Source organism: Oncorhynchus gorbuscha, linkage group LG01 (genome assembly GCF_021184085.1).
Source record: "Oncorhynchus gorbuscha isolate QuinsamMale2020 ecotype Even-year linkage group LG01, OgorEven_v1.0, whole genome shotgun sequence".
In the NCBI taxonomy this organism is placed as follows: domain Eukaryota; kingdom Metazoa; phylum Chordata; class Actinopteri; order Salmoniformes; family Salmonidae; genus Oncorhynchus; species Oncorhynchus gorbuscha.
Genome location: NC_060173.1, coordinates 77,487,516 through 77,501,611, shown reverse-complemented (window position 1 = coordinate 77,501,611; position 14,096 = coordinate 77,487,516). Strand labels below are relative to the sequence as shown.

Below are 14,096 nucleotides of genomic sequence, written 5' to 3'. Positions count from 1 at the left end.
TCCAGGGAGTGGGGGACCCGTGCAGTGTCCCAGCCAATGACATAACTGTTCAGATGGCAGGCCAGAAAGACCCTGGGCGGCGCCTCAGTACGTGTGGAGAGGAGCTGAGAAGCAAAGGGTCAGAGGCATCTACAGTAAGGACTAGACTGTCACATAATATGTGACAGTGGGGAGGGACTGCGACAGTGTCATAGACTGCTTACTGTAATATGACACTCCCTCACCACTTAACACCATGTTATGTGACAGTCTAGTGCTTACTGTAGATGTCTCTAATGATCCTTTGCTTCTCAGCTCCTTTCCACACGTACTGAGGCGTTGCTCAGCGTCACTCTGGCCTGCCATCTGAACAGCCATGTCACTGGCTGTCCCCTTCCCTGAAGCTCCAAACCTTTGTCCTTCTCAGACTACATTAATGTAGTATGTATAATTGCATTAAGTTTCAAGTTCCCTCTTCTTATTTTTGTTGTATTTTCAGGAGCCTGATGTCCTGCCCTCGAGTCTGTCAGTGCCTGAGCCCAGGAAAGAGGAATAAAACTGTTTGATAGTTTTAAGACCTTGGTTGCTAGTCTTAACAACAACCTACACACTGTAGAAGACTACTTTTTCTGTTTTGTTATGAGATACAGTAATTTATGTCCTCCACATATAATTTTGATGTTATGAAATAATTGTATGTATTATTCCCAATTGTGTTTGAAATTTGATTCATATTGGACTTTTCAGCTGTCTTATTTTGCCAACAAATATGTATATTATTAGTTTTAATATTGAGTTGTAATTTTCATTGAGAAAATACAGTAGCCTATTTAGTACTGTCTACCATTTTGAAGAGGTCAATAATTGGACTGACCTGAAAGTGGTACTTATAAATTCTTCAGTCCATTTATTTTATTTTATGTTACTCATTTGGTTTTGATAAAGCTGTGCCCGGACATACACTGGTATGTAAAGTATTTCTCTGTTATGAATTAAAGTTACATTCACAGCATATTAAACTATTGACAATCAAAGAGTGTATCTCACTGACTATTATCTGAATGACTTAAACACTAATTGCAACAAAATCATATACACTAGACAATTCATGTTATTAAAAGTACAAAAGGTCCCGTAACTGAAACGAAGCATGCTTCTACAACTACAATTAAACGGTACAAAACAACATCCCATAAAAAGTAAGCTGATTCTTCTCTCTACAAGATTGAACCATTTTTCAGTCCGGATCTCAGCGCCAGACCCCTCTCAGGTAAAACGTGAGGGCTGTGCATGACGTAACGCATACGTAAATATAAACACCTGTCTAGGGAGAACGCGTGGACGAGATGAGCAAACACCTCAAAGACAGGGATGAAGACGAGAGAGGAAGCGATATGCAGTAACAGTGCTATTTCAGCGAGCCGCAGGTATTATGTTGCAATAAACCATGTTCTAGGGAGCTCTGGCATAGGCTAATTGTTTGAGTTATACCGATAAAGAGTATAGCTAGCCTACTGTGTAATTATGTTAATGTCGATGGTTACATGGTGTCCTCGACCTATCCATTGTGTTTTTAGATGTCCTTCGAATATGTTGACTCGTAATCTTATTTTCTGACAGACGATGTGTGTCATGCATGTTATTGTGACCGTAAGGCTAAAACACGTGCAGCCTACCTGTCTTGTCTATGTCATAAGAGGCTGAAGTGAAATAATGTAGCCTTTTAAAAGCTACAATGTCACTTTTTTGGCAACCGGACCAAATGAACATAGAAATTGAGTTATAGATCTATCATTTTAATTGATAACAAGTCTAAGAATCTACAGTGTGCAACTGCAGCCCACAATTCGGACGTTCCTGCATGTGGGCATTCCTGCAGCCCTTCCACCGCCCAGTATACTATTGTTTCCTTCATGACCCCCCCCTTTAATGTTTTTAGTTTTTGCGTCATTTACTTTCGGTTTTGTAAACCAGCATCAAACAGCTGAAAATACATTTTACATAACCCAAAATATTGTATATCACAGCGGTTTAGACGGTACAAGCATTCTCTACACAATGACTACTTGTTTTGGCACATAAACTGAATTTAGGCGGACAAATCGAATTTTCGCAACCAGTAAATGGCGGAGCGATTTCTGCATATTGCATCTTAAATGGAAATTGAAAGGTTATGGGAAAATACAACTAAAGCCTGTAACCCTTCATTATACATTCACAATTCAAAACCTAATTTCAACAATTTTCAGCAAAAACAAACCGATAAACTACAACTTTGTCATGATGAATATTACAAATAGACTATTATAGCGCTTTATTTCACACAGACTACCGTAATATGTCACTTCAATACCATACTACTGCCATCTGGCTGTTTGTATGAACCTACCGAGTCATGGCTCAACATTGAAATCCATATGGCCTAGCCTACTTGTCATTATTAGAGCACAAGGCCATATAGGGTGCAGTCACCTAACCGTCACTAAAGTAAAAACAATAGTATCCTATTATAGCACTTAACTGACCATGACTAAATGTGTAAAATATTTATGTACAAATGTTAAATTATTTATAATGTATGACTTAAATGTCAAGCTGTTATTGGTCAAATATAATTATTAAATTGTAGCACCATGTCTTTGCTTTTGGTCTTGAAGGTAGTAAGTTTTAAAGAGGCATGATCACGTTGGTGCATAGCTGTTAGGAATTAAATAATGATATTTTTTAATTATTTTTTAACCATTTTGCTTCCTAACCCTGACTAGGTTTGAAATTCATTGCAGGTTATTGCCTCATATAAAATTCTTCAAGAATGGGTGTGTATTTTTAGTAGTTTGATAAGGAGACCTCTAAAATATCCACTTAGGGCCTATCTCCTGCAAAACACTCAGAGGCTAAAAGCTCTTCAGCCTAGAGCTTTTGTACACTCAGGGAACAGGCTATGCTGTAACAGATTTAGCAAATGTTATCTACACGTTTTCAAGTATTTTCTCCTAGAGTTGCAAAGAGTGTGTGCTCGACAGATGCATGTTAATCTTTCATTATAATGAGCAGCGATATCTCTGAATATACAGTATTGAGAGTAGTTGAGGACACCAGGCAGTCTGAGTGTACTATTGTAGGCTGAAAATTACAGCCTGTAATTTATTATGCTCTTGGGTATTTTGCCTGTCTTTTTGAATGCCTGAGTTCATGCAGTGGAATAAGAGGGCATGATGTGATAGTCCCCTGAAGTGGATCCAGCTGAACATTTTTATTTACTGAGAAAGTTTTATTTTTATTTTTTACAGATGCCAGTTTGCTCAACTGATGGATTTAGCTAATTAAAATAATAATAATTTAAGACTGTATCGCTAAATATTTGGCTTGGACCGGATACCGGGGTATTTTGAAATACTGACTATGATTTTTCTATAGTGTCGTTTTATTTGTATTTTTTATTCACAATAAGTCAATTGAGCTAGTCACATGGTATGCTCGTTTACAAAGAGCGCATGGAGCAAAATTATGTTTCGAGTTGAGCAGCACAAGAGAGGTGATCAAGTTACACTTGAAGTTCACTACTAATGTTTGCCAGATAAATGTCTTATAACTACAAGTTTACTATCTAAGTGCCAAATAGATTTCCTCCAGCTCAGGGCTCCAGTTATGCATTTGTTTTGCTAACTTGCTAGCAATAGGTGGCTAGCTTTCAAGAGGAAGTTTCTTGGTTACAGCAGAGACCATCAATCCCCTCCAGGATTAAGTGTGGGTGGCCTTCTGAGATAGTTGTATAACTTTATGTGCTGGGTTATCTGTCCTTGCATTTAGTTTGTTTGCTTGCGTCTGTTAGCATTTACCTAGCGTCTGCTATGGGAAATAGCAAGTACTTGATAGCATAAAAAAAAGAACTCTTGTGTGCGCTGCCGGTAATACCGTATACCCTGGTATGGTACAGGAACAGTATGAAGGCATGTAAATCTGGATACCGTCCAACCCTACTAAATATGCGGTTCTGTTTACATTGATGTGCATACCAGTCAAGCTTGTATTGTATAGTTACAGTATCACACCTGTAACAGACAGAATGTGTACTTTTTGAAAACACCATTGAAATACTATTCAAATCTTTCCACATGGATTATCCTTTTAAGAGTAGGATTACAGTTTTAAAGAACTGCCTACATTGGTAAAAAAAATAATGTTTTGCCTCTTTTGGCAAATCTGTTATCCATGCATGTCAGTAAATCCGGGATCAGTGAATTTAGCTGTCTTTTCCCTGTTTTCAGAAGGGATTTGTAAAGCAATTTAAGTTGCTTTTATACATTATTAGGTGCTATACTTAAAAATGTATTATATCAGTTATTATTGAGTGTTCTTCACTTTTAAGTGTCACTCTTTTATTGTACTAATCTACTGAGAAAATACTTTCAGGCCAAAGTCTTATCTACTAATTTGGGAGTATTTTCAGAACTTTGTGTAAAACTATATCTGGAAAAAAGACCGTACCGAGTTATTCAATAGTAACGGTCAACGTTGGCAAATCACAGGTGTGGAGTGGTCCTGTTATTTAGATTATATCCAAGAAGCATGACAATATTCATGACATCATTGGTACTGGATGTGTTGTGCCAGATTTCTTTCTGTAGTTCTTCATCTGCCCCGACTCGGGATAGAATTCACCAGAGATGGACAAAAAGAAGCGGACAATCCCTCAAAAATCTTGGTGGTATTTGATATGTCAATTGCAGACAGTAATGTGTAGAGAATCTGACTCTCTCTCTCTTTCCTGCTCTCTCTTCCTCTCTCTCTTTGTGTCCCCTCCCAGTAGTTACATTACTTTACAGTAGTAATTTCAGTGTTGCCTACATACTGTAGACATGACAAATTTGGAAGTCGGTAACATTAGAGTATATCACATAATATTATATTTCACATTAAATTACTGTAATCTGCCTGTTGGATCGAGAATAGTATTCTTCTGCTTTTAGCTTTGGCACTTCTTGAGTTGGAGCAAAACAGCCAAGTTTCCTAAATCTTTTTTTTTTGTCACAGGGTTTTGTCTATTGCTAGCAGCTAACAGCATGAGGTGTTTTGGCTACTCAGTCATACACATAATGGCTCATACAACATTTCTCTCTAATCATCAAACCGGGACTCCAAGAAATGATAGATTGGGGTATTATAGCTTTCCCCTTTTCTGCGTCAACAGAGGATGAAGCATTAGAAAGGTATTTGAATTCTACGAGGTCCTCCGTTAGAGCAGCTGATGTAGTGTAGCCAGCTGGAACTGGGGAGCATGTGGGGTCAGACTGCTTAGTAAGTTGTGCTGTAAAAGTCAAATTGGGGTGAGAGTCTGTGTGTTACGTGCTGTTTTTCTAATGCGTAATTATGTTTCTACGTAACAGTCTAAGAATAGCTGTTTCTGCACTTTCCATAAGCACAGTACCACTTGCATGTGCAGAGTATGCTGCTCCAGAGACTAATAATTAATGATGATTATGAGGATAATGTTTGCTTATTTACTTCATATCCTAACGAGAACATAGTCGAGGGGCTAGATCATATGTTGACGTCAGTCACACTATGAGTCCAGACCCGTTCCTGTTTCTTCAGCTACAACGTAAACTACACCACCTTGATGAAAGACACCTAGGCTTTGTTTGTCTTTGCAAGCTTATATTTTCCCTACGAAATTATCTGTGATTTCCAACCTACTGTAGCACGAATTGCAGCTCACCTGCGCTCCCCATGTAACTCATGAATATTAGGTGAGGAGGGTGGGACTAGGATACTCAGTAAGAACAATCGACTAGGAAACGAGCAGCACTACTCGTATAATGACAGTACATAACAGTGTTGATCTAGCAATGCTAAGCTCTATCCTTAGCTCCAAATAGAAACCATTGAGAAGTCACTGTTTTTCCCAACCTGGGGTGTAGGCTAGACAGGGCAGACTGTTCTAACAAGGCCAGGCTAATGCTGTGGACAGTCTTCGTGTTGGATCGAGTCCTGAGAGGGGATCACTTTGTGGGGCTGCTGAATGTATGAGAATGCAATATGACCTCTGGGAGACAGCACTAATATGGCTTTGTTTCCGTGCATGTACTGTGTGTGCAATGACGACAACAATTTAGATCCTAGGTTAAGGGACAAAACGGGTGCCACTGCTACTCTATGATTGGCCTGTGATCTTTCCGTTAATTTACAAGTGCTCAACATCTTACTCAACCATTACTCCTCATACATAATCCACGCAGGCTAGAATGTACTTAGGATTTCACCAGCTATTGTTGTCCCCCACAATGAAATTGGAGAAGGGACTGTGAATCTGTCTCCGTCCGTACATTTGTTCGTACGTTCGTTAGTCACTCGTGATATCTGACAGCACTGTCCCGATTTTGACAACTTGGGTCAATGATGCTCCTTGCCATAAAGATTTGGCTTTTACAAAATTACAATGATTGGTCAGATGGTGGCGCTATAAATACAAACTTTGAAATGTCCCGCCCCTCACCTCGTTTGACTTAGTCATGAAATTCTGGACAAGGAACACATTTGCCTCAGGGACTGATGAGGTCTGCCATTTAGAATTTTGTGAAAAATACTTAAAATGCTACTCTTCTGGGACCGATCTGCACAAAACTTGATATGTGGCATCTATGGAAAAAAGTCTCTCAATACAAAATTTCCCAGACTAGTACCTAAAACAACATGGCTGCTTTTGACCAATAAACACCTGGGCGTGGTCTGGCACATAAATGCATATAAACCAAGGATCCCGAGTAGCGCAGCAGTCTTAAGGCACTGCATCTCAGTGCTAGATCACAGCTGGCCGTGATCGGGAGTCCCATAGGGCGGTGCACAATTGGCCCAACGATGTCTGGGTTAGGGGAGGCCGGGGTAGGCCTTCATTGTAAATAAGAATTTGTTCATAACTGACTTGCCTAGTTAAGTAAAATGATATTTGTATTGTAACACAATTTGGTACACGTTGCAAGTACTATCAAGACTCGACATATGTAAGAACATTTAATATCGACCACACGGTGGCGCAATAATGGGCACATTTATATCTATTGATCTGTTTGACTCTGAGTGGTGACATTTGGTACACATGCTCAGGGATATGAGTCTAGCGAACCCATGCGATATCTTTGAAACCACTGGCCCGATTTTGACCAAATTTGGGTGAATGATGCGTCTTGCCATAGAGATCCGTCATTTACAAAATGCCACTGGGGGACAATTGGAAAGCATTTGCATTGACTGATAGCCGAAGAATATGTTTCAGGCCAGGGTTATTTTTGGACAGCTCATTCTGCTCTGCCCTGTCCTTGTCACAGACTTTGCTTTTGTAGGACCCCAGTTGGATTGTTTGACTAGTCTGTCTCTTACTGTCTTTTTGACTTACTTTTCTGACTGTCTGCGCTCTCTCTGATGCGCACACACACACACACACACTACTGCGCTAATTCACTATTGTGCCACTAATGCAATAGACTTGCGTCCTGTCCAGGGGGTATACTTGTACATCAAGCTGCTACACACTACAGAAACGGGAGGCTCCTACCCTATGAGCCATTCCGGCTCGCACAAGGCTTTTGCAAGGCTACTTACGTACTGCTTATGCATTGGATGAATAAGCATGGGACTGTTTACATTCACCTTTACAGAGACTTCAGCATGTCATTTATTTTATTGTTTCCTGTTGTTTGTGTGTGTGTCGTGCTTTGTCAGTGGTGCTCTCCAAAGAGGGGGCCTTTCTTATGATGGTGTGTCTAAAGTGAAAAGGTAACCTAAGCCAGGTGGAGCTGTGTTATTGTGACAGTGCTGTTAGCTCGGGCTCCTTTACACTGGGAGTGCATTACTGGAGGCACACAGCTCCCTTTCATACAGATCTGGCTGAATTGCTAGGGGGCTGCTAAAACAACTGAGGACCCTGAGGGCTGTGGTCAAAAGTAGCGCACTATGGGGACTAGGTTTCCATTTGGGAAGCACACTGAGACACAGGAGCCTCTTCAGGGTGAGACATGTTCTGGGAAAAGATGCTCAGTGTCCTTCTCAAGAAAAGCCTTTAGTGCTTGTTTTGTTATCTGTGAAAAGACACTGATGGGCCATTTGAATCCTAGAATCGAGTGATAAGAAAAAGCAGAACATGACTTATATTTAATCAAAACAAGTGATATTCAGGTAGTGGGACATGTAACCAAATTCCCCTTGGAATTTACCGAATACATGGGGGGGGGTGTAATCTGTTACTTTATCAGCAAAAATATTGTAATACTTCTAGGATTACTTTTAAATTCATAATGTATGTTTGCAATAAATATTTGACTCCTGTTTTTTCGAATCAACATTGAAAAAAGGCACAAATGTAAGTTTGTTCCGCCTGAGCGAATCTGACCACAAGTCAGAGACCACTGTGATGACACACCGAATGCCTTTTGAAGGATTGCGTGAAAAGAGTAGGCTTTTGTAGGCTACAGTTCAAGCTATTATCTTCCAATGGCCCTGACTGCATCCAATGATTATCCAACTTGAATAAACTCTTGGAGGTAAGGACAACAGCAGTGGTGTAGCCTACGTGCGCTACGGATAACACTTATTATTGAAATCTACAAACAGTAGCGCAGTGATGTGAATCACAGTGCTGCTCTCTCATTTAGCCATTTGCACCTTAGATTGTGGTTGTTGTGGATGGCTGTTCACAAATGTACACTGAGTTTACAAAACATTAAGAACACTTTAATATTGTGTTGGCTGGATGTCCTTTGGGTGGTGGACCATTCTTCATACACACGGGAAACTGTTGAGCTTGAAAACCCCAGCAGCGTTGCAGTTCTTGACACAAACTGGTGCACCTGGCACCTATTACCATACCCCATTCAAAGGCACATAAATCTTTTATCTTGCCCATTCATCCTCTGAATGGCACACATATACAATCCATGTCTCAATGCTTAAAAATCCTTCTTTTAACCGGTCTCCTCCCCTTCATCTACACTGATTTGAAGTGGATTTAACAGGTTACCTCAATAATAGATCATAGCTTTCACCTGGTCAATTTGTCATAGGAAGAGCAGGTGTCCTCAATATTTTGTACACTCAGTTTATATGTGTATTTTAACCCAAATGTTTTTCGACCAGCGGACAGCCAGTTAGAATTGTGCTCTTGCAACCACCGCATAGTGTGGATAAAAGTTTGAGGGATTTCCTCCCTTCCTCTGTGGCATTGTGCTTCCACATACTGTCAAAAACAAGTTTTAATTTATGAAGGCCACAAGTAGGGCTTTTATTGCTCAATCTAGTTCGTGCTGATAAAAAAATATATATAAAAAACAGGCCTAACAGACACATGCTTAAACAGACTTAACATAGACTTAAACATCTGCAAATTGTTGAGATATCAAGGTGACACCAACAAAAAAAGTTAATAGTCCTATAGAAAATGCAGCATACGGCATTCATCTTTCACATGCAAATAGCACTTATCGGTAGTGCTCAAAGCATGCGATTCCATGAGAGCAGCATTTATTTTTCAACACGACGCAATGACACCAATCAGTCCTCCATGACAACAAAATCATTAACAGAGTAGGCTAATGAGCTTTTAGTTTGAGTTATGCTCAGGTAATTTTGGGCTAAGCTATATTTCACAATCCTTTTCCTGAAAATCAAGGGGTATTAAATCAACTGGAATGACTGGAGATTTGACCGACTTTGGTGAAGATATAGTCTAATTGTATTAGTATCTGTAGTAGAAAAGAGTGGGATATAAGAAGCCTACATAACCAACCCATAAAGTAAAATGCAACATACATTCATGGCCAGCTATGTAAACTCTAACATTGCTTTATCCTGCAATAGATGTTGTTCAATATACATTTTGTCTCCTCAAGGGGAAAGTAATAAAATAAAAGTAATCCAATTACGTTACTGAGCTTGGGTAATCCAAAAGTTATGTTACTGATTACAATTTTGGACATGTAACGGCAAGTAGCCTAGTGGTTAGATCGTTGGGCCAGTAACCGAAAGGTTGCTGGATCGAATCCCCGTGCTGACGAAGTAAAAATCTGTCCTTCTGCCCCAGTGGGTTACACTGTTCCTAGGTCGTCATTGAAAATATTAATTTGTTCTTAACTGACTTGCATAGTTAAATAAAACATGAGTTACTGTAACGGATTACATTTAGAAAGTAACCTACCCTAGCCATTAGTAATCCTAACATGTAATCCATAGATTTGTATTTTCACAAAATATTGAAAAGCATGTTAAAAAGAGAAAAAAAAGTTATATTTTCGGCCACAATTGTGATGTGCTTATAATACAATGAACATACATTGACCCCAATTCCTCAGCCCCAATATCTATATACCACAGCCCACTTACCCACACACCTAAACCCAATTAGCCACACACCCCATGCCCTGACCCTAACCCCCACATGCCAATTCCCTAATATTGATACAATCAAGTACCGATATACCCATATCATAGCCCTAAATGCCCTATATGGTACTCATAGACTCCAGTTCCTTTTCCAATACTCCTCGGGCCACTTTCCTTAGGCCTCTATTCCCCAAGTCACCAACAGTAACATATGGAACTAATTGCTGCACACCCAAACCCTGTTATTTGCATATCTTAGTCCTGTAATCTCTGACCTGTATACGCTAGTCATTTCATTGATAAACTCATAGTAGTGTTATAACACGTGCCCCATTTTAAACCATTTTTTTCCTACCACAAACTTGTTGCCAGAGGATTTGAATTTTCGATAGCCGTCCGTCCAGACCCAGCCATATGAGCCTTGTGTATTTCTACACTCCATTACTCGTAAAGCAGGTACATCCATGGGCATGCTCATATATAAAACAGTTGTGCCCAAGCCTCAACATCCCTACAAACAAGGTCTACAGTTGTACTTTAGCCCCAATATTCTTACAGACCAGGTGTACACCTGCACGTGTAACCTCCATTTTATTTAATGTTTTAACAGGTCTACTGCTACATGTCAGGCCCAATTGTAAAAAAATAGGTGTACTTCTCCAATTCAGACCCAATATTTATACACACAAGGGTACACCTGTAATTCAGCTCCAATTTACATACCTACAAAGTCTGCACCTGTGCTTGAACCCCAATAGTCAACTAAGCCAGGTCTAAATATGTGCCAAAGCCTGGATACTCATAAACTGTAAACCAGGTATACCCCTGCACCTAAGCTCCAGTACTCCCGCAAACCAGGTCTACACCTTTGACTGAGTCCCAATATTAATATAAACCAGACACCTTATTTCTACACCTTTATATCTCAGCCCAAATACCCATACAAACCAGGTTTACACCTGTGGCTATGTCCCAATGCTCTGATAGCCAGGTCTTCCCTTGTGCAAGAGATGCCAAACAAACCTTACTGACATTCAATATTTGTTACATTATTACACTAATTCAGTTTATGGGTCTATACATGGCCAATCCCCCCCCCCCCCCCCTGAAATGACAAAATATGACTTTCTACAGTCAATCATTGATTTAAACATACAGCATGTAGAGGCTAATGGATTAACGTCTGTAAGATCATCTTGATGAAGTATATCCACAACCCAAATCGACTTCAATCTACTGAAAAAAATAAAGACTCTGCTATGATGAATGAGTTAGAGCCTCTGAATTGGTCACACCATTGGTCACACCATTGGTCACACTGCTAAGATATGTTCATTTACCTCCAGTGCCATTGATTCAATGGATTGAAAATGGAAGGCACATTTGTAAACTAGACCCTTTTTTAAAACATATTTACATAGAAAATATTTTTAAATGCCAACAATGTATTTGTTTTTTAAAGCTGTTGAATACAGACTTCTGGTGCCAATATGTCTGTAAAAGTACACCTTGGACATTTATGCTTGTGGTCTTGAGACCATTAGAGAAATCATATTAAACTTCTCTGCCTAGTGGTTAGAGCGTTGGACTAGTAACCGAAAAGTTGCAAATCTGTCGTTCTGCCCCTGAACAGGCAGTTAACCCACTGTTCCTAGGCCGTCATTGAAAATAAGAATTTGTTCTTAACTGACTTGCCTAGTAAAATAAAGGTTAAAAAAATAAATACTAGACACCTTTTTACTCATGCATAATTTGACTCATTTGTTGATCTTCTCTAGAGCCTGTAAAGTACAAACATTTCTTTCCACTATTGTGACCGATGGGATTAAATGGGTTAATAGCATTTTCCATCATTTTGTTATTGCAATTTTAAGTAGCTTTTTGGAATGTTGCTCCTATACAGATAATGGCCACTTTTCAGTTTTGAAGCACATAACATTATCACCCTCAGCAGCCAACAACAAGCCTACTTACTAATAAAGTAGAAATTGGAGTTAGAAACATTTTGCAATGGTTTGTATAGAATGAAGTTCTGCCGTCTAGATTTCAGCAAGCTAAGCAAACTGGTACTGCGACCGGATGTTACCATGATGACTGCCTGCATGTAATTATCTACAGTAGCCTCTCAGCCTCAGCCCAATCTCTGTTACACGTTACCTTTCAGATAGATGTTATCACGTCAACTATCACCCCCCCCCCACATAATGCTTGGCTGGCTGACACAGAATGACATAACCTACACAGCCCACTACATCATGGCTGGGATACTCTCTGCTTCCACATTCATCCAGTCCAGCACAGGGCTCAGTTTGAAAGTGAAGTCTGTGACAGAAGAAGCAGTTGATATTACAGTCTGGTAGCCATCCAGGACTCACGGCTTCTCTAAGTTACAGACTTACAACCCTTTGCGCAGGTGTGTTTACTGTGCTAGTCTGCTTTCCAGGGAGTGGGAGAGGGGGGAAAAAACAAAGAAATAGAGGGAAGAATTAACAACTACAACCAAACCAGGGGGAGAAAACAAATCCCAGAGTTGGTGCATGCATTTTAATACGCCACTGTGTCAAAGCCAGGGCTCATTTGCGAGTCATTGAGTTAAAAATAACTTTATTGTGGTGGATCATGTTTTGCCCCACTGGGCCAGTCGCACGGGCAGCAGATGAGCCTTGCGAAGGGGCTTGTTTGTGTGCTGTGAGCAGACAGAGGATCCCTTCCAGCTCTTGCTCCCTCTCACTGTGCTCTACTCTGCTACTTCCCCGTACACTCCATTCCAACAGCTCGTCTCTTTTTCTCTGCTCCAGATGATGCCTTGGATATAGCCGGCCCCCACGAGTGATATGAATAACACACTGGAAGACGTACACACCTCTGGCAGCCTCGGAGAGAAAGCAGGGGTTTCTGGGAAAGGGAAGGGTAATGTGAGTTGCTTTTCCAACCCATCCCTCATCCCTTTCCATGGTCCTTTACAACCACCAAATGCCCAGCTCTCCAGGAATGCTGTCTGCCAGGGGAATAGGTATTATTAATTTCTCCTTTGGAATGGCTGGTGTGTGAATGAATGTGATTTAGTGTCACATTTTTTTCTTTTTAGTCATAGTTATGTTTTCAATGAACAGTCTAAAACACACGCCTTGTGTTGGTAAGGTATATCTCCAGATTTCCTCAAAGTCTCAGTGTATCTATCTTACTTTATACTGTAACTCGCGACTTGAAGTTAATATTTAACATATGTGATTAGTGCGCTCGTACAATGTGCTGTCCTACAGAGGAATAGTACACCCTTTGTATTCGGCAACAGCAGGGCACAGAGGTCCCAGTTGAACAATTGCCGTAGACTTTGTACCGGTAAATGCACGACTGTCGGCGAGAGAATAGTTTTACCCAATTTTGAGAGTACGCTGAAAGAACTGGACTCAACTCAAACACCTGTTACTTTGATGCTTGTAATTAGTAACTTAGTAACCGCTGTGTGTTTATATAGCAGTAAGGAAATGTCAATGTGAGCTACTTTTTACCATTCAAGGCCCTCAAATGTATTTGTCAAATGTGCTGAATTTCAACAGGTGTAGACTTCACCGTGAAATGCCTTCACATATATAAACCATGTTAAATCTCAATTTCATATCTTCTCATGATACTAATGGCAAATGTGGTGATGCTTTTGTCAGGCCGGTCTTTCCCACACGGACAGGGTTGCTTTTTCTGCTCGTTTTTGTATGTGCTGATTAAACGGACACGCTGGCTGAGTT

The 14,096-nt window shown here is 40.2% G+C and overlaps 2 protein-coding genes across 3 annotated transcripts in view; both read left to right on the top strand.

Moving 5' to 3' along the window:
* Positions 1–1,013, top strand: part of LOC124042698 (cordon-bleu protein-like 1) — a 35,443-nt gene extending 34,430 nt beyond the window's left edge. Inside the window, 1 exon segment of the mRNA XM_046360789.1 lies at positions 479–1,013. Coding sequence (XP_046216745.1) covers positions 479–535 — 57 coding nt within the window. The 3' untranslated portion in view covers positions 536–1,013.
* Positions 1,014–1,267: 254 nt separating this feature from the next.
* LOC124042667 (growth factor receptor-bound protein 14-like) overlaps positions 1,268–14,096 on the top strand; it is a 62,755-nt gene continuing 49,926 nt past the window's right edge. Inside the window, exons 1-2 of one of the 2 annotated variants that reach the window (XM_046360752.1) lie at positions 1,268–1,406; positions 13,149–13,363. In XM_046360752.1, the coding sequence (XP_046216708.1) occupies positions 13,185–13,363 (179 nt within the window). In that variant the 5' untranslated portion in view covers positions 1,268–1,406; positions 13,149–13,184. The remainder of the gene's footprint in view (positions 1,407–13,148; positions 13,364–14,096) is intronic. The other variant, XM_046360758.1, reaches the window with a different exon arrangement.